The sequence below is a fragment of the Doryrhamphus excisus genome, linkage group LG6 (genome assembly GCF_037039965.1).
Source record: "Doryrhamphus excisus strain RoL-2023G ecotype Guam linkage group LG6, RoL_Dexc_Guam_v1.1, whole genome shotgun sequence".
NCBI lineage: Eukaryota > Metazoa > Chordata > Actinopteri > Syngnathiformes > Syngnathidae > Doryrhamphus > Doryrhamphus excisus.
The window spans coordinates 10,120,555-10,139,753 of NC_136362.1; the positions used below are offsets into that span (position 1 = coordinate 10,120,555).

The 19,199-nt window shown below is 37.9% G+C and overlaps 2 protein-coding genes across 3 annotated transcripts; both read left to right on the forward strand.

The window, feature by feature from the left end:
* The first annotated feature begins 876 nt into the window (after positions 1-876).
* On the forward strand, positions 877-11,116 carry LOC131125993 (solute carrier family 22 member 13-like). Its single transcript, XM_058068100.2, has 10 exons — positions 877-1,570; positions 1,646-1,749; positions 3,560-3,714; positions 4,643-4,811; positions 4,884-5,007; positions 5,098-5,198; positions 5,275-5,489; positions 5,590-5,698; positions 7,607-7,813; positions 10,524-11,116. Exons 1-10 carry the CDS (start codon positions 1,148-1,150, stop codon positions 10,597-10,599), a joined length of 1,683 nt encoding a protein of 560 aa, XP_057924083.2. The 5' UTR covers positions 877-1,147; the 3' UTR covers positions 10,600-11,116.
* Positions 10,637-17,814, forward strand: LOC131125752 (solute carrier family 22 member 13-like). Of its 2 annotated transcripts, XM_078790979.1 has the most exons (11): positions 10,637-10,756; positions 12,574-12,835; positions 12,913-13,016; positions 14,555-14,709; positions 14,772-14,940; positions 15,021-15,144; positions 15,237-15,331; positions 16,520-16,734; positions 16,824-16,932; positions 17,011-17,217; positions 17,539-17,814. In XM_078790979.1, the coding sequence occupies exons 1-11, from the start codon at positions 10,707-10,709 to the stop codon at positions 17,612-17,614; spliced, it is 1,566 nt and encodes a 521-aa protein (XP_078647105.1). In that variant the 5' UTR covers positions 10,637-10,706; the 3' UTR covers positions 17,615-17,814. The 2 variants fall into 2 exon arrangements, with proteins under 2 accessions (XP_078647105.1, XP_057923573.2); XM_058067590.2 differs by lacking the exon at positions 10,637-10,756 and having other exon boundaries at positions 11,789-12,835.
* Positions 17,815-19,199: the final 1,385 nt, after the last annotated feature.

A 19,199-nucleotide genomic window follows, 5' to 3' on the forward strand; every position in this document is an offset into this window, starting at 1 on the left:
AATCGAACTCGGGTCTCGCTAACCACTCAACCACCGTGCCGCCCGCTGAAGTACTAATGAGGGACTAATGAGTGGTGGTTTGTGTCCAGCATGTTTTTGGAATGTGGGAGGAAACCGGAGTACCCGGAGATTCCACACAGGGATGGCCGAGTGTGGAATCGAACTCGGGTCTCGCTAACCACTCGTCCACCGTGCTGCCCGCTGAAGTACTAATGAGGGACTAATGAGTGGTGGTTGGTGTCCAGCATGTTTTTGGAATGTGGGAGGAAACCGGAGTACCCGGAGATTCCACACAGGGATGACCGAGTGTGGAATCGAACTCGGGTCTCGCTAACCACTCGGTCACCGTGCCGCCCGCTGAAGTACTAATGAGGGACTAATGAGTGGTGGTTGGGGTCCAGCATGTTTTTGGAATGTGGGAGGAAACCGGAGTACCCAGAGATTCCACACAGGGATGACCGAGTGTGGAATCGAACTCGGGTCTCGCTAACCACTCAACCACCGCTGAAGTACTAATGAGGGACTAATGAGTGGTGGTTTGTGTCCAGCAAGTTTTTGGAATGTGGGAGGAAACCGGAGTACCCGGAGATTCCACACAGGGATGACCGAGTGTGGAATCGAACTCGGGTCTCGCTAACCACTCGTCCACCGTGCCGCCCGCTGAAGTACTAATGAGGGACTAATGAGTGGTGGTTTGTGTCCAGCATGTTTTTGGAATGTGGGAGGAAACCGGAGTACCCGGAGATTCCACACAGGGATGACCGAGTGTGGAATCGAACTCGGGTCTCGCTAACCACCGTGCAGCCGGACTAAAAAAAATATGAAAAAATATTATGACCTCTCATGGACAACTTGACATGCAACAGTCCCCTAATGAAATTGTCCAATGCCGGACAATGAAAACCGGGACTTTTTCGTCACTTTTTATAAACAGGACATGTCCTGGGAAAACAGGACGTTTGGTCACCCCATATGTGTGTATTTCAAATAATGAATTCATAGACGGCGCCTTGATGGTGTCATCAAATATTTCTGCCATGAGGTATGCAAACCACGCCTAAGACAAATATGGGAATCGGCCCCTGAACTGGTTCTTTACTATTTTCTTATGTAAACACAGGAAGTCGTTAGCATTGAAGATGCATGCATGTTAGCTTCAAAACGGCGATCAAAGACTTTAACCCACACATTGAAAAAAATGAATTTTGGAAAAATTCTACAGACCGTTGGAGAATATGGAATTTTCCAGAAACTTATTCTCAGTGGATTAACTATTCCGAATATAGTCATGGGTACTTCTATGTGTAGTTTTCTTTTCATACAGTCGGATCCAGAACGACGTTGTAACACAGACTGGATTCTCAAGGTCGCTCCCAACTTGACGTCGGATGAGCAGTTGAACCTGACTATTCCTCTGGAGCGGAACGGTTCCTTCAGCCGGTGCCGCATGTTTGTCCCGGTGGACTGGGACATCGGTACCATTAAGGAGAATGGACTCAATGAGACCACGGTGTGCCAGAATGGTTGGAAGTACTACGACACCATGTACGAGTCCACCATTGTTACCGACGTGAGTGACTGGATGCTAATTTTGCTATCAGATGCTTTGTTTTCAGACATTTTAATTCTGAGTGTTGCTTTGTAGTTTGATCTGGTCTGTGACAGGTCCAATATCCTGACGGTGGTCAAGACCGTTTTCATGGCTGGTATACTTGTTGGTTCTTTCGTCTTTGGACCGATTGTTGAATCGTAAGTAACTGGCTGGATCTTATAAAGTATAAAATTAGTGAGTTTTTTTTTTTTTTACACCTGATGTTTTGACTAAAACTTTATTCAAACCCTTTGTCACACTGAAATCTTTCAGATCATCAAACAAATGTAAATATTAGTCAATGACAACACAATTCAACACAAAATGCAATTTTTAATTAAAGTTTTTATTATTAAGAGAGGCTGCACGGTGGTCGAGTGGTTAGCGCGCAGGCTTCACAGCTAGGAGACCCGAGTTCAATTCCACTCTCGGCCCTCTCTATGTGGAGTTTGCATGTTTTCCTGGTGCATGAATGGGTTTTCGCCGGTTTAATTGACTCCAAATTGTCCATAGGTATGAATGTGAGTGTGAATGGTTGTTTGTCTATATGTGCCCTGTGATTGGCTGGCCACCAGTACAGAATGTACCCCCGCCTCTCGCCTGAAGACAGCTTGGATAGACTCCAGAACCCCCGTGACCCTTGTGAGGATAAGCGGTAGAAATTGAATGAATGAGTGAATGAATGAATGAGGCTGCACGGTGGTCGAGTGGTTAGCGCGCAGGCTTCACAGCTAGGAGACCCGAGTTCAATTCCACTCTCGGCCCTCTCTATGTGGAGTTTGCATGTTTTCCTCGTGCATGCGTGGGTTTTCTACGGTTTCCTCCCACATTCCAAAAACATGCTAGGTTAATTAGCGACTCCAAATTGTCCATAGGTATGAATGTGAGTGTGAATGGTTGTTTGTCTATATGTGCCCTGTGATTGGCTGGCCACCAGTCCAGGGTGTACCCCGCCTCTCGCCTGAAGACAGCTGGGATAGGTTCCAGCACCCCCGCGACCCTCGTGAGAAAAAGCGGTAGAAATTGAATGAATGAGTGAATGAATGAATGAGGCTGCACGGCGGACGAGTGGCTAGCGCACAGCCTGGAGACCCGAGTTCAATTGCACTCTCGGCCCTCTCTATGTGGAGTTTGCATGTTTTCCTCGTGCATGCGTGGGTTTTCTACGGTTTCCTCCCACATTCCAAAAACATGCTAGGTTAATTAGCGACTCCAAATTGTCCATAGGTATGAATGTGAGTGTGAATGGTTGTTTGTCTATATGTGCCCTGTGATTGGCTGGCCACCAGTCCAGGGTGTACCCCGCCTCTCGCCTGAAGACAGCTGGGATAGGTTCCAGCACCCCCGCGACCCTCGTGAGAAAAAGCGGTAGAAATTGAATGAATGAGTGAATGAATGAATGAGGCTGCACGGCGGACGAGTGGCTAGCGCACAGCCTGGAGACCCGAGTTCAATTGCACTCTCGGCCCTCTCTATGTGGAGTTTGCATGTTTTCCTCGTGCATGTGTGGGTTTTCTCCGGGTACTCCGGTTTCCTCCCACATTCCAAAAACATGCTAGGTTAATTAGCGACTCCAAATTGTCCATAGGTATGAATGTGAGTGTGAATGGTTGTTTGTCTATATGTGCCCTGTGATTGGCTGGCCACCAGTCCAGGGTGTACCCCATCTCTCGCTTGAAGACAGCTGGGATAGGCTCCAGCACCCCTCCGAACCTTGTGAGAAAAAGCGGTAGAAATTGAATGAATGAATGAGACTGCACAGCGGACGAGTGGCTAGCGCACAGCCTGGAGACCCGAGTTCAATTGCACTCTCGGCCCTCTCTATGTGGAGTTTGCATGTTCTCCCCGTGCATGCGTGGGTTTTCTCCGGGTACTCCGGTTTCTTCCCACATTCCAAAGACATGCTAGGTTAATTAGCGACTCCAAATTGTTTTTATGAGCATGTGAACACTAACTGGATCATTTTAGATTTGGTCGTCTGAGAACAACGCAGATCCCTGTTTTGATCCTGATGGGGTCCACCCTCTTGGTTGCTGCGGCTCCAAATATCTACGTCTACATTGTGGCACAGTTCCTGCTCGGAGCTGCTCGTGCAGCTTATAGAATTAACGCCACATTGTTAGGTATGACATCATGACAGGTAACCTCTTACTTCACCTATGAATAAATGGTAATGGTAATGGTTTAATTTCATTTGAACATGCATCAGATTACAATTGAATGCATCACATAATCAGTTCACAGTTCCACATGTCCAAAAGGAGTAGGAAGAAGCAAAGCTTATTAAATCCTACCCCTCCATCTGGTACTTTTACAATCAGTAACTGTTACATTTGTTCACTTCCTGCTTTCCCAACTTATTTTATTTAATTGTAATTTTAATTGTAATTGAAATTAAAATTTTAATTGAAGTTGTAATTGAAATGTAAATTGTAATTATAATTTAATTGTATTTGCAACTGCAACTTTAATTGTAAATGGAATTGGAATTGAAATTGAATTTTTTATTATTTTTTTTATAAATTAATTTTAATTTTAATTGTAATTTTAATTTCAACTGCAACTTTAATTGGAATTGTAACTGTAATTTCAATTGTAATTGTAATTGCAACTGCAACTTTAATTGTAATAGTAACTGTAACTGTAACTCTAATTGTAACTAATTGTAACTGTAATTGTAATTGTAATTTTTATTTATTTTTATGTATTTTTTATTTTTTTAATTTTTTAAAATTTTATTATTGAAAATTAAAACATAAAAAAACATCAAATAAAACATTTTTTTTTATTTATTTCAAAAAATATATTTTATTTAATTTTTTTTAATTTTTTGTCACAATCAGTAACTGTTACATTTGTTCACTTCCTGCTTTCGTAAGTTATTTTATTTTGTTATTTAAAATTAAAACATTGAAAAAAACATAAAATAAAACATTTGATTTATTCATTTAAAAAAAAAAAATTTATTTATTTTTTTTTGTCACTTATCGAAGTACGAGGTGATATGAAAACCTTATTCTATGAGTGTAAAAAAAAAATATGTCTTTCCAGCTACAGAGTGGATTGGGGTCACCAAAAGATCTTTTGCCTCCTGTTTGTGCCAAATGTTTGCCGCGCTGGGACAATGTGTCATGGCCGGACTGGTCTACGTCGTTCGTAACTGGAGAATAGCACACTATGCCATCGGAGCGGCGTATTCTCCTCTTGTCCTCTACATGTGGTACCTAATCTCCGATAATCTGTACAATACATTCTTACTTTTCATTTACTTTTAATTACTTTTTAATAAAAGGTGGATTCCTGAATCCGCAAGGTGGTTGTTGACTCAAGGAAGAATTGAGGAAGCAAAGATATTGATCCGGAAAGTCGCATTAATAAATAAACAGGAAGTCCCAGAGGAAACGCTGGACAGAATGGTATGCTTTGCTAAAGAATACGCAATTTTTTATTCTTTTTATACAGCAATTTAATTATTTGTATTTTATTTTTGTAACTTTGAATTACAGTTACGGGATCATGAGGAAAAAGACATTGAAAAAGGATCAATGAAAATTATTTTTACTATAAAAAGCCTGTTGAAATATTTATTAATTATATGTTTTGTCTGGTAAGTATCAATAATATTCTATAATTTTTCATTTTTAGGTGCTTTCATTTATGTTTTGTGCTATTCTCCTTTATAGGTCTTCAGCGTTGATCAGCTACTTCTGTCTTAATCTCAATGTGGATAAATATGGATTAAGCATCTTTCTGGTTCAATGCCTGTTTGGATTCTCGGAAATACCCGCACATCTTCTCTGCATCTGGTTTTTGGAATTATTAGGAAGGAAACCATCCTTGATTATAACCCCCATGACAGGCGGGTTTTTTTGTCTCTTAACCTTGGCTTTTTCTCAAGGTGACTCCATCATCTTTCATGTAAATGCTACTTTAGCTTGAATATGTGACACATATGTGTAATAATTTTTTTTTTAATTCATCTTGAACTCTCATTCCAGACAACCCTGTTGCCATTACAGCTCTTCTAACCACAGGGAAGTTCTTCTTGACCTGGGCTACGTCAGCATGTATGGTCTACGCTCAGGAGCTGTTTCCCACTTCAATCAGGTAAGCAAGATGCACTGCTTATCTTATTCAAAGTCACTGGGAAGCTGGAGCCTATTCCACCGACATTTGGGCACGATGACTGGATGGTATACTTCTGATTATTTCATATTTTAGAGTTTATATTAGAATTTATATTTTGCACTGTTGGAACTGAAGGAGAGGAGAGAGCCCAGACCTCTGCCAAGTGCCATAGTTCCCCCCATATTGGGATTTACTAGCAATAATAGCAATAATAACATGTTAGCATTAGCATGCTAACACATAGCATTATAGTGCTGTTTATATATATATATGTCTAGCTATGAAAATGCTAAGAATGCTACAATGCCAATGTTAGCATGCTAGCATTGCTAACATGTTAGCATTAGCATGCTAACACATAACATAATAGTGTTGTTTATATTTATATATATGTGTCTAGCTATGAAAATGCCAAGAATGCTACTATGCCAATGTTAGCATGCTAGCATTGCTAACATGCTCATGTTAGCATGCTAACACCTGGCATAATAGTGTTGTTTATATATATATATATATATGTGTCTAGCTATGAAAATGCCAAGAATGCTACTATGCCAATGTTAGCATGCTAGCATTGCTAACATGCTCATGTTAGCATGCTAACACCTGGCATAATAGTGCTAAGTGATAGTTTTTCTGAAAATTAAAATAGCAAAAAGGGCTAGGATGCTAACGTTGTGGAATGCTAATGCTAATCTAGCAATGCACAGGGAAGAGAAATGTGGAAGAAGTTAAACTCTTTTAGATCTTTTTTAGATTTTGCTTTCGGAAAAATGGGAATGAAAAAAAAATTGGGAATTCTTGGTATGTGAAAATTGACATACTAAATGTCCTGAATTAGTTGAATACTTTGATGATGGAACGGTCTGAGTTTTTTCTAGAACACAGCACAATTGTGCTGTAGCTAATAGCATATAAATATCCTGACTTTGTTGAATAAGTTGATGTCGGAATGAGGAAAATTCATTGCTGGAGCCTATCCCAGCTGTCTTCAGGTGAGAGACTGGTGGCCAGCCAATCACAGGGCACATATAGACAAACAACCATTCACACTCACATTCATACCTATGGACAATTTGGAGTCGCTAATTAACCTAGCATGTTTTTTTTGGAATGTGGAAGGAAACCCCGGAGTACCCGGAGAAAACCCACGCATGCACGAGGAGAACACACAAGGGGTGGAATTGAACTCGGGTCTCCTAGCTGTGAGGCCTGTGTGCTAACCACTCATCCACCGTACAGCCTAAGTAATAGCAGTTTTACGGAACATTGTGAATTTTTGGGGGGAAAATTTTGATTTTTTTTTCTGTATAGGTTCCCTGAACGGTTGGTGATCAGATTTTAGTGAGACTTTTGCATAAAACAAAAAATGTTATCTGAAAAATAGCTAGCCTGAACGTGTGGCTAGTAGCAGGTAATTTGTTTTAGGGAAAGGGGTGAATTTTGGATCACCCCAAAAATTTCATGATTTCTTCCACATCCCATTTCCAACAATCCCTGAAAATTTTATACAATTCCATTCCGAACTATTTTTGTCGGCAAAAACATAACCTCCACTTTTCACTGTGCTGTGCATTTTATTTATATTTTAAGGGGTGTGTTCGGGTTTTTAGTCTTGAAACCTGCATTAAAATTTGCATTAAAATTTTATTTTAATGCAATAAATTGCTGACTCAATTTTTTGCCTCTTTTCCATTTCTTCTTTTTGCATTTCGAAGCTCTGATCAGGAGTTATTATTATTATTATTATTATTATTATTATTATTATTATTATTATTATTATTATTATTATTATTAGCAGCCCAGAAACCTGTCAATCAAGATTGGGTCAACATTTTAATTCCAGTGTCCTGCACGTCCAAGTACTACACTCTTCTCTCTTCTCAGGCAAAGAGCCTTTGGCTTGGCGGCCATGTTTTCTCGAGCAACTTGTCTCCTCTGTCCGTCAATCAACACGTTGGCTTTTTATCACTGGCAGTTACCCACCATCGTCTTCAGCACACTTGCCGTAGTCAGTGGATTTTTGGTTTTCTTCCTTCCTGAAACCCGAGGCAAAGAACTGCCTGATTCTGCCACTGATGTCGAGGGCAACGAGTAAGCCATGTTTTGTAGATCATTGTTTATCTGTGGAAACCAGTAACAGTAGAAGCGCAACCGGGACTGTTGTGATACCAAAACTGTTCGATATGACCTTTGAGCTGAGCTTCTAATGGTTCTAATGTAAAACTATAACCCGAAAGTCTGGACTAAGTAAGACAATTCTAAGTAAGACATAGTGGTGTGTCGGTCATGAACGAACGGATCATAAAAAAATAGTTCTTTTGTGTAAACGGAATGAACAAGTTCACCGACCCTAAAATACCCGTTCAGTCCGTTCAGTTGCAAAATGTCCAAGTCCAGTCAGCTTGATCGAGTCTCGGTCTTTCTGATTCGTAACGCCTGACCGGGGAGCTGAGACGCTCAGATCCAGAGGGCTGTCATAGACCGAGACCGAGAGGTTGACAGACACTATCAGTGACCTTGTTCGTTCCGTTCACATAAAAGAACTAGTTCCTTTGACCCGTTCGTTCATGACTGACACACCACTAGTCATCACATGTTGTTACGCTGTTGAGTCGGAACGAACCTGAACATGAGTGAACGGACTGACCGGGTCTATGCACAGGGGGTGATCACAGGCTAACGACCAATTGACCGAAATGAACGGATCTTTTTACCGAATGAACCGGAATGAACGGTTATGCACACCACTACTAAGACTTCTTCAAAGTTTGTGAGAGTTACCCCAAAAATGTCAAGTGGTAGACCCGCCCCAGTCGACTAGTACCGAGTGCAGTCCAATAACCATCAAACAGCATCTGTGAGAGAAGGGTTCTAAGACTAAAAAATGACCAAAGTCCTTCAGAAGGTTTTGGCCAAAGAGCAGAGATCCACGTTCTGGATCCTGTTGGTTCTGTAAGGTGTACCAGTCCACAAAGTCTGGACTAAGTAAGACAATTCTAAGTAAGACATAGTGGTGTGTCGGTCATGAACGAACGGATCATAAAAAACTAGTTCTTTTGTGTAAACGGAATGAACAAGTTCACCGCCCCTAAAATACCCGTTCAGTCCGTTCAGTTGCAAATGCTTTTCTTTGGATTGGCCGGAGAGTCAGTTAACTGACTGAAAGACCAAGTCCAGTCAGCTAGACCGAGTCTCGGTCTTTCTGGTCTCGGTCTTTCTGATTCGTAGCGCCTGACCGGGGAGCTGAGACACTCGGATCCGGAGGGCTGTCATAGACCGAGACCGAGAGATTGACCGACACTATCGGTGACCTCGTTTGTTCCGTTCACAAAAAAAGAAATAGTTCCTTTGACCCGTTCGTTCATGACCGACACACCACTAGTCATCACATGTTGTTGCGCTGTTGAGTCGCAACGAACGTGAACGGACTGCCCGGGTCTATGCACAGGGGGAGATCACAGGCTAACGACCAATTGACTGAAATGAACGGATCTTTTTACTGAATGAACCGTTTTTGCCCACCACTACTAAGACTTATTCAAAGTTTGTGAGGGTTACCACCTCACGTTTTTGACTAGTACCGAGTGCAGTCCAATAACCATCAAACAGCGTCTGCGAGAGAAGGGTTCTAAGACGAAAAAATGACCAAAGTCCTTAAGAAGGTTTTGGCCAAAGAGCAGAGATCCACGTTCTGGATCCTGTTGGTTCTGTAAGGTGTACCGGAATGAACAAGGTCACCGCCCCTAAAATACCCGATTGACCGACACTATCGGTGACCTCGTTCGTTCCGTTCACAAAAAAAGAACTAGTTCCTTTGACCCGTTCGTTCATGACCGACACACCACTAGTCATCACTGTTGCGCTGTTGAGTCGGAACGAACGTGAACGGACTGACCCGGTCTATGCGGTCCCTATGGGAGATCACAAGCTAACGACCAATTGACTGAAATGAACGGATCTTTTTACTGAATGAACCGGAATGAACGGTATTGCCCACCACTACTAAGACTAAACTTCTTTTGTTTGTGAGAGTTACCACAAAAATGTCAAGTGGTAGACCCGCCCCAGAGTCGGAAGATCCGATCTGCTGATTGTCGTGACACGGGACCATCCTCGGTCCGTATAAAGTTTTTGACTAGTACCGAGTGCAGTCCAATAACCATCAAACAGCATCTGCGAGAGAAGGGTTCTAAGACGAAAAAATGACCAAAGTCCTTAAGAAGGTTTTGGCGAAAGAGCCGAGATCCACGTTCTGGATCCTGTTGGTTCTGTAAGGTGTACCAGTCCACCAGGTTGGGATGTTTTCCCCTGGTTTCCAGTCATACTTAACTACTCGAACCTTCAGTGTATCTACTAATAACATCCACTCCAACCCAGCTGACTTGACATGCGGTGTTCCACAAGGCTGTGTCCGGGAGCCACTCCTGTTCCTGTTAGTATATCCTCTTGGTCACATAAATACCGCAATTCAAATTATGTTCATTTGAAAATTCTTGAACCAACCCTACAAAATTTTTTTACAGCTGGAATAGGTGCAGATTCTGGAAGATCTAGGAAGTTTTCTGTATGGGTTATTGTGTGTAGCTTGGATATTCCGGCAAACATAAACACAGATTTTAAGTACCATGAACATGGCAGTGATGTTAGCATTAGCTTGAGCGTTAGCTTGTTGGTTACATTGTTGACTTAACCTCATTAAATAGAAATACACACATGTGACACACTCATTAGCATAAAGTATTTATATGAAGGAACAAATACATCAAATCTGTTAAATATGTTTTTTTTTGTTTGTTTACAGAAATATGATTAACCCAGAACCAGGAAGTGACTCCGGATCGACTGAACAGGCCGGCATAAAATCAACCAAATTTTAGTATGAATTTGACCGTATACAGGGTGTATTTGTGTGTACCATGTACTACATCGTTGAATATATTATTTCATTTTCATCTTCTGTACTTCCAGGAACTCATGATCATGTATGTTTAATGGGTTCTGCTGGTTATCTACAACAGGGCTCCCCAACACCTGGTCAGTAAAGTTACTGTAATGGTTCACACAAGTGTCAGAAAAACAGCCTTTTATTGCAGGTTTCCCTAATCAAAACACAGATTACTGTTGCTTAAATACTCTTATTATGCCAACTTTATTGGGTAATAAGAGTCTTATTTCAAATCTAGAGGGCTCCAATAATGTTAAAAACAGCATATGTAGACATTTCTATGCTATGCTAACTATGGAAATATTTCCAATATTTATATAGTGCACTTTACATTACAGAAATCTCAAAGTGCTACAAAGAAAGCATAAAACCTACAGTGAAGCAATAAAACAACACAACAAAAGGCATAAAAATAAAATAAATAATAAAAAAAAATTATTTAAAAAAAATATATATATACGTATATATTTTTTAAAAAGGCTAAGGAAAGTCCTTAGAATAAAATTCACGTATCACAGTTGGGTCTGGAACCAATTAACTGTGATAAACGAGGGATTATTGTCATGAACCAAATGCACTCTAGGCTAGCGACCCGAAGGATGAAGAATTCATTGAAGATCGGGAGCTCGGTGAAACTGCTTTACCAGTAACTTGGGTGTTGTGTTCATTTCGTCTATTCAGCCTCTCAGGTATGTTCGTTCCAGTATGTTATGCTATGACTGACTGACAGCGACTTATAGTGTGGGAAAAAATACAGTACAATAAAATATTGTACATTTTTTTATTTTACACATATTTTGCTGTGATAATTACTGTATGACAATATTGTGGATTTTGGTATTACTTAGTTATAATCTTGTTCATAATATTTATAATTGTTTTATAATAAATAAAAATAATTAATTAATTAAATTAATTACTAATAATTAATAATTTATTAAATTAATTAATAATTATTATTAAATAATTAAATTAATTAATAATTATTATTAAATTAATTAATAATAATTATTAATTAAATTAATAATTAAATAGAAGTATTTAAATTGCTATTTTGTTCCACTTGCATGCCACAAAATTACATACTAAAAATTTAAATGTATTGTTTTTGGATAAAATGTGTATGTATTCCCTTTTAAAGTACCGGTTCGGACAGTACTGATTTGGTACTAGTATCAGATTATCTGTAAACGGTACCGAACCTTCGGTAGGCAAATGAGGGCGGGACTCTGGGTGACCAAACCTGTTTCTTGGAACAGTCGGATTCCCCTCAAGCCACGGTTTTGGGTTCTGGAACCGGAGGAGGACCATAAGGTGGTGACTCTGTAGTTCTACTTGATGGACTAGACCAAGACCGAGAAGTTCTCTACTGAGACTGGTGTCCCTGCAAACCAGGACGATAAAAGGAAGTAAATGGATGGCTTGATGGATACATGGAATTCAACTGATTTTTCTGGGAATTCTGTTGATTGATGGCTCGATTATTTTATAGTCTGACATTAGCTATGAGAAATTGAACTACTCAACTCATTTGGGCGGCATTATTCCGAAATCTTCAATTCTTCAACTACAAACCAAACACCGCTAAAAGGACTAAGATCTTAACATGCTCATTAAAAAAAATAAATTGTATCATAATGTGCAACAGCGATATGTAAAAGTGTTAATTCTGATCCAAATGATGTGCAAAGGTTGTGTTCAAGTGACATCTGGTTACTGACTCAAGTACAACGGTTAAACATTGTTTGCCTGAGCTTGAGAACACAGGTTTCCCACGTTGTCTCCTACATTCAAATATGGCTTTTGGAGACGTTCTAAAGACCATCGGAGAATTTGGAATTTTTCAAAAGCTTATTCTTTTTGGGTTAACTTTTCCGAATGTAATACTGCCTTTGTCTTTTTGTAGTTTTCTTTTCATACAGTCGGATCCAGAACGACGTTGTAACACAGACTGGATTCTCAAGGTCGCTCCCAACTTGACGTCGGATGAGCAGTTGAACCTGACTGTTCCTCAAGAGCAGAACGGTTCCTACAGCCGGTGCTTCATGTTTGTCCCGGTGGACTGGGACATAGGAACGATTCTGGAGAATGGACTCAATGAGACCACGGTGTGCCAGAATGGTTGGAAGTACTACGACACCATGTACGAGTCCACCATTGTTACTGATGTAAGTGTTGACTCATGTTCTTACATATTCAACCAAAAGGGGGTATTTGTTCAAAATCCTGTTCTTTCTGGTTGTAGTTTGATCTTGTCTGTGACAGATCCAACTTGCTTGATGTCGTGCAGACGACCTTCATGGGGGGAATTCTCTTTGGTTCCGTCATTTTTGGTCCCATCGCTGAATCGTAAGTAACTTAACCAACACCACATGGACAAAGATTCAATAGCAGTGGTGGGGAAAACTGTTCATTTCAGTGAACCGGATCATTTCGGTTCATTCAGTAAAAAGATCCGTTCATTTCGGTCATTTTCCAATATTTGTGGAGTTTATATAGTTTATATTTTAACACTTTTAGAGCCCACTAAACCTGAAATAACACCCCTATAGTCACCTTTACACTCGTATTACCCAATAAAGTAGACATTCATTCATTCATTCATTTTCTACCGCTTTTCCTCACGAGGGTCGCGGGGGTGCTGGAGCCTATCCCAGCTGTTATTGGGCGTGAGGCAGGGTACACCCTGGACTGGTGGCCAGCCAATCACAGGGCACATATAGACAAACAACCATTCACACTCACATTCATACCTATGGACAATTTGGAGTCGCTAATTAACCTAGCATGTTTTTGGAATGTGGGAGGAAACCGGAGTACCCGGAGAAAACCCACGCATGCACGGGGAGAACATGCAAACTCCACACAGAGATGGCCGAGGGTGGAATTGAACCCTGGTCTCCTAGCTGTGAGGTCTAGGTGGCAAATGTGTAAATGTGCAAATATACAAGTGTACAGTGACAGTTATGATGTCGTCACTACCAACAGCACTAAATTCATCACATAGCAACTTAACACCCAAAAGGTGTACCTGATACAAACCTGATACCAGACTGGTGGCCAGCCAATCACAGGACACATATAGACAAACAACCATTCACACTCACATTCATACCTATGGACAATTTGGAGTCGCTAATTAACCTAGCATGTTTTTGGAATGTGGGAGGAAACCGGAGTACCCGGAGAAAACCCACGCATGCACGGGGAGAACATGCAAACTCCACACAGAGATGGCCGAGGGTGGAATTGAACTCGGGTCTCCTAGTTGTGAGGTCTAGGTGGCAAATATGTAAATGTGCAAATATACAAGTGTACATTGACAGTTATGATGTCGTCACTACCAACAGCACTAAATTCATCACATAGCAACTTAACACCCAAAAGGTGTACCTGATACAAACCTGATACCAGACTGGTGGCCAGCCAATCACAGGGCACATATAGACAAACAACCATTCACACTCACATTCATACCTATGGACAATTTGGAGTCGCTAATTAACCTAGCATGTTTTTGGAATGTGGGAAGAAACCGGAGTACCCGGAGAAAACCCACACATGCACGGGGAGAACATGCAAACTCCACACAGAGATGGCCGAGGGTGGAATTGAACCCTGGTTTCCTAGCTGTGAGGTCTGCGTGCTAACCACTAGACCGCCGTGCCGCCCTAAAGTAGACATAATCCCAAAAAAAAAAAAAAGATAATGGCTCTCACTGTGGTTGGTTGGAGTCCCAAAGCTTTAGAAATGACTTTATGATCTTTTTCAGACTAATTTCAGACTTTCTTTCCACACAGCCATGTAAATTTTGTTTTTTTTTTCTCTACTAATAATAAAAAAATGTTATGAAGCTATAATCCTCCAAATTTGTGTGTCAATTCCAGATGTGGTCGTCAGAAATCGACGCAGATTCCAGCCGTGCTCCTGTTAATATTCACCGTTGTGGGTGGCGCCTCTCCGAATTTCTACCTCTACGTTGTGGCACAGTTCCTGGCTGGAGCGGCTCTTGCGGGTTATAGAATTAACTCCACTGTATTAGGTATGCTTTTGAACAATTTTGATGAATAATAATAAATAATAATAAAAATAATATTTTAATAGCGACGGAGTGGATAGGAATTACCAAACGGTCCTTTGCTTCCTGTTTGAGCCAACTGTTTGCCGCACTCGGACAATGTGTCATAGCCGGACTGATTTATGTGATTCGGAATTGGAGGCTTGCGCAATATGTGGCGGCGGCAATGCAGTCCGTTGTTGTCGTCTACATCTGGTATGTTTTTTTTTTTTTTAAATATCTGCTTAATTAATTTATTTTGGTAGCAGATTAATTTTGTCTTGATATGATTAAAGGTGGATTCCTGAATCTGCGCGGTGGTTGTTGGGTCGAGGAAGGCATCAGGAAGCAAAGAGGTTGATAAGGAAAGTTGCATTAATAAATAAACAGGAAGTCTCAGAGAATACACTAGATTGTTTGGTAAGTTTTTATATTTTTGAAAAGATTAAAATGATATATTTTGGCTTTCATGGTAATATTCCATAATTCTTGTTTTTATGACACTTTCTCAGGGATATGAGGAAGGTGAAAAAATCCAATCTGGGGCAATGGCAATTTTTGCCTCAACAATTTTACAGAAATATTTGATAATCATGTGTTTTGCCTGGTAAGTAAAATCCCATTAAAAATAATAAAAAATAAAAAAATAAAAATAATTTTCTCTATCAAATTTATATACTATAGTCGTCCCTTGCCATCTTGCGGTTAAAATTTTGCGGCTTCACTCTTATGTTTTTTCCAAAATATATAACTCATTAAATCAATAAAAATAATATTCATATCTGATAAATATTGTATATATTTTTTATCTGTTAAGCTTCATTCTCATCATTTTTTTCCGAAATATATGACCCAATAAATCAATTAAAATTATATTTATATCTGATAAATATTGTATATATTTTTCATATCCGTTAATCTTCACTCTTATCATTTTTTTCCAAAACATATAACCCAATAAATCAATAAAAATAATATTTATATCTGATAAATATTGTATATATTTTTTATCTGTCAAGCTTCACTCTTATCATTTTTTTCCAAAATATATGACCCAATAAATCAATAAAAATAATCTTTATATATGATAAATATTGTATATATTTTTTATCTATCAAGCTTCACTCTTATAATTTTTTCCAAAATATATGACCCAATAAAAATAATATTTATATCTGATAAATATTGTATATATTTTTTTTATCCATCAAGCTTCACTCTTATCATTTTTTCCCAAAATATATGACCCAATTAATCAATAAAAATAATATTTATATCTGATAAATATTGTATATATTTTTTTATCCGTCAAGCTTCACTCTTATCATTTTTTTTCCAAAATATATGACCCAATAAATCAATTAAAATTATATTTATATCTGATAAATAATGTATATATTTTTCATATCCGTTAATCTTCACTCTTATCATTTTTTTCCAAAATATATAACCCAATAAATCAATAAAAATAATATTTATATCTGATAAATATTGTATATATTTTTTATCTATCAAGCTTCACTCTTATCATTTTTTCCCAAAATATATGACCCAATTAATCAATAAAAATAATATTTATATCTGATAAATATTGTATATATTTTTTATCCGTCAATCTTCACTCTTATCATTTTTTTTCCAAAATATATGACCCAATAAATCAATAAAACTAATATTTATATCTGATAAATATTGTATATATTTTTTATTCGTCAAGCTTCACTCTTATTGTTTTTTTCCAAAATATATGACCCAATAAAAATAAATGTAATATTGTATCATGTTTGATTCCTAGGTTTTCCCTCAATTTAGGCTACTTCTCACTTATTTTTAACGTGGGTAAGTTTGGCTTGAACATCTTCCTGGTTCAATTCATCTTCGGAGTCACAGAAATACCCGCACATCTTCTCTGCATCTGGCTTTTGGAATTATTGGGGAGAAAGATTTCCCTGATTTTAACACTTCTGGCTGGCGGGGTTGTTTGCCTTTTAACACTGGCTTTCTCACAAGGTGACTTTTTTTTAAATATAGTAAATAAACATACATGATATTAGACACATATAGATCTGTAATTGAATGTATATGATCTCTCATTCCAGATAATGCTCTTGTTATTGTGACCTTGGTAACCATAGGGAAGTTCTTGCTGAACGGAGCTGGTTCCGTATGTATGGTCTACTCTCAGGAACTGTTTCCCACTTCGGTCAGGTACGCAATGGTGTGCAGTGTAAAAAAACACTGCATTGACTACCACATGAATGAGGGTTCAATTCCCGCTCTCCCCAGGCAAACAGCTGTCGGTCTGGGCTCCATTTCTATGAGAGGAGCCGGCTTGCTCGCGCCACTGGTCAACATGTTGGCCGTTTACAACTGGTTCTTACCCATCATCGTGTTCAGCAGCCTTGTGGTGTTTAGTGGAGCTCTGGTTTTCTTCCTTCCTGAAACCAGGAGCATAGAACTGCCAGATTCCACAAGTGATATTCAGGGCAAAAGGTAAGTCATGCTAAGGTCGTTCTATAGTGTCCCTACATCATGCCATGTATATTAAGTATTTGCACTGAGACATGGGTAGCTAAAATGCTAACATGCTAACAGTCAGTGTGTAAGGCATTGGATAGGGCTTGTTGCCCCGTGTGATGAATGGCAATGATTTATTGTTTATTATATGTTTATTTGCTACTTAATGGCGGGTCGTACGGTATCCAGAGATTAAGGATAGGACTTTAGAGGCAGCAAAAAGTCTCATAAAATATTTCCATAATTACACCCAACGTGTTGCTTTAAACGGCTGATTTATATTTGTTGTCTTTCCAGAAATATGATCAGCACCAAAACAGAAAGTGACTCCAAGCAAAATGAACACAACAGCAGAAAAGCAACCAAACTTTAGTTTATGTGGTTTGTCTCCAGCAGGGGTGTCCAAACTTTGTCCAAGCTAATTAAAAAAAAAAAAAACAACAACTTTATTTTGTTGGGTTTCTCCGAATATTATGACAATAATTACAAAAGAAATTTTTTATTTCATATTTCAACTGCATGCTAATAAAGTAGTTATTTTTCCTCCTAAAATTAGGAATCTATTCTTGTGAAATGACTGATTTTTTTTGCCCATTTCTGTTATTGTTGTTATTTATTGAATTTTCTTCTTTATTCCCAGTCATATTATATATTTTTTCCCCTGAACTCCTTTTCCAAAAGTTAAAACTTTATTTTGTTTTGATTGTTATCAATGAAATTTTATTTTGATTGTTAGTATTATTATCATAATACTACCACATAAAAAATAACATAAAAAAATTACCTAAAGTGATGTTATTTTCCACATAATATTCTGAATTTATTCTTGTAAAGTTGTGATTTTTTTTTGTCATTAGAATTTCTCTAAAAAGTTTGATTTTTTTTAGGGTTTTTTCCCCCATGTCTGGTGTTTTTGTTGTTTTTTTCCCCCCCATCTTTTTCAACTTTATTTTGTTTTGATTGTTTCTCATAATACTACCACATAAAAAACATAGAAAATTAACTAAAGTGATGCTATTTTCCACACAATATTATGAATTGATTCTTGTAAAATTGCAACTTTTTTTTTCATTAGAATTTCTCTCAAAATTTGGATTTTTTTAATTTATTTATTTTTTCCATTTCTGGTGTTTTTGTTGTTTTTTCTCTCCCATCTATTTCAACTTTATTTTGCTTTTATTGTTTCTCATAATACTACCACATAAAAAAATTTAATAAAGTGATGTTATTTTCCGCACAATATTATGAATTTATTCTTGTAAAATTGTGATTTTTTTAAAATTAGAATTTCTCTCAAAATTTGGATTTTTTTAAAGTTTTTTTTTTCCATTTCTGGTGTTTTTGTTGTTTTTTCCCTCCCATCTATTTCAACTTTATTTTGCTTTTATTGTTTCTCATAATACTACCACATAAAAAAATTAAATAAAGTGATGTTATTTTCCGCACAATATTATGAATTTATTCTTGTAAAATTGTGATATTTTTTTTGTCATTAGAATTTCTCTAAAAAGTTAGATTTTTTTTAGGGTTTTTTCCCCCATGTCTGGTGTTTTTGTTGTTTTTTTCCACCCCATCTTTTTCAACTTTATTTTGTTTTGATTGTTTTTCATAATACTACCACATAAAAAAACATACAAAATTAACTAAAGTGATGCTATTTTCCACACAATATTATGAATTGATTCTTGTAAAATTGCAACTTTTTTTTTCATTAGAATTTCTCTCAAAATTTGGATTTTTTTATTTATTTATTTTTTCCATTTCTGGTGTTTTTGTTGTTTTTTTCCCTCCCATCTATTTCAACTTTATTTTGCTTTTATTGTTTCTCATAATACTACCACATAAAAAAATTAAATAAAGTGATGTTATTTTCCGCACAATATTATGAATTTATTCTTGTAAAATTGTGATTTTTTTTAAATTAGAATTTCTCTCAAAATTTGGATTTTTTAAAAGTT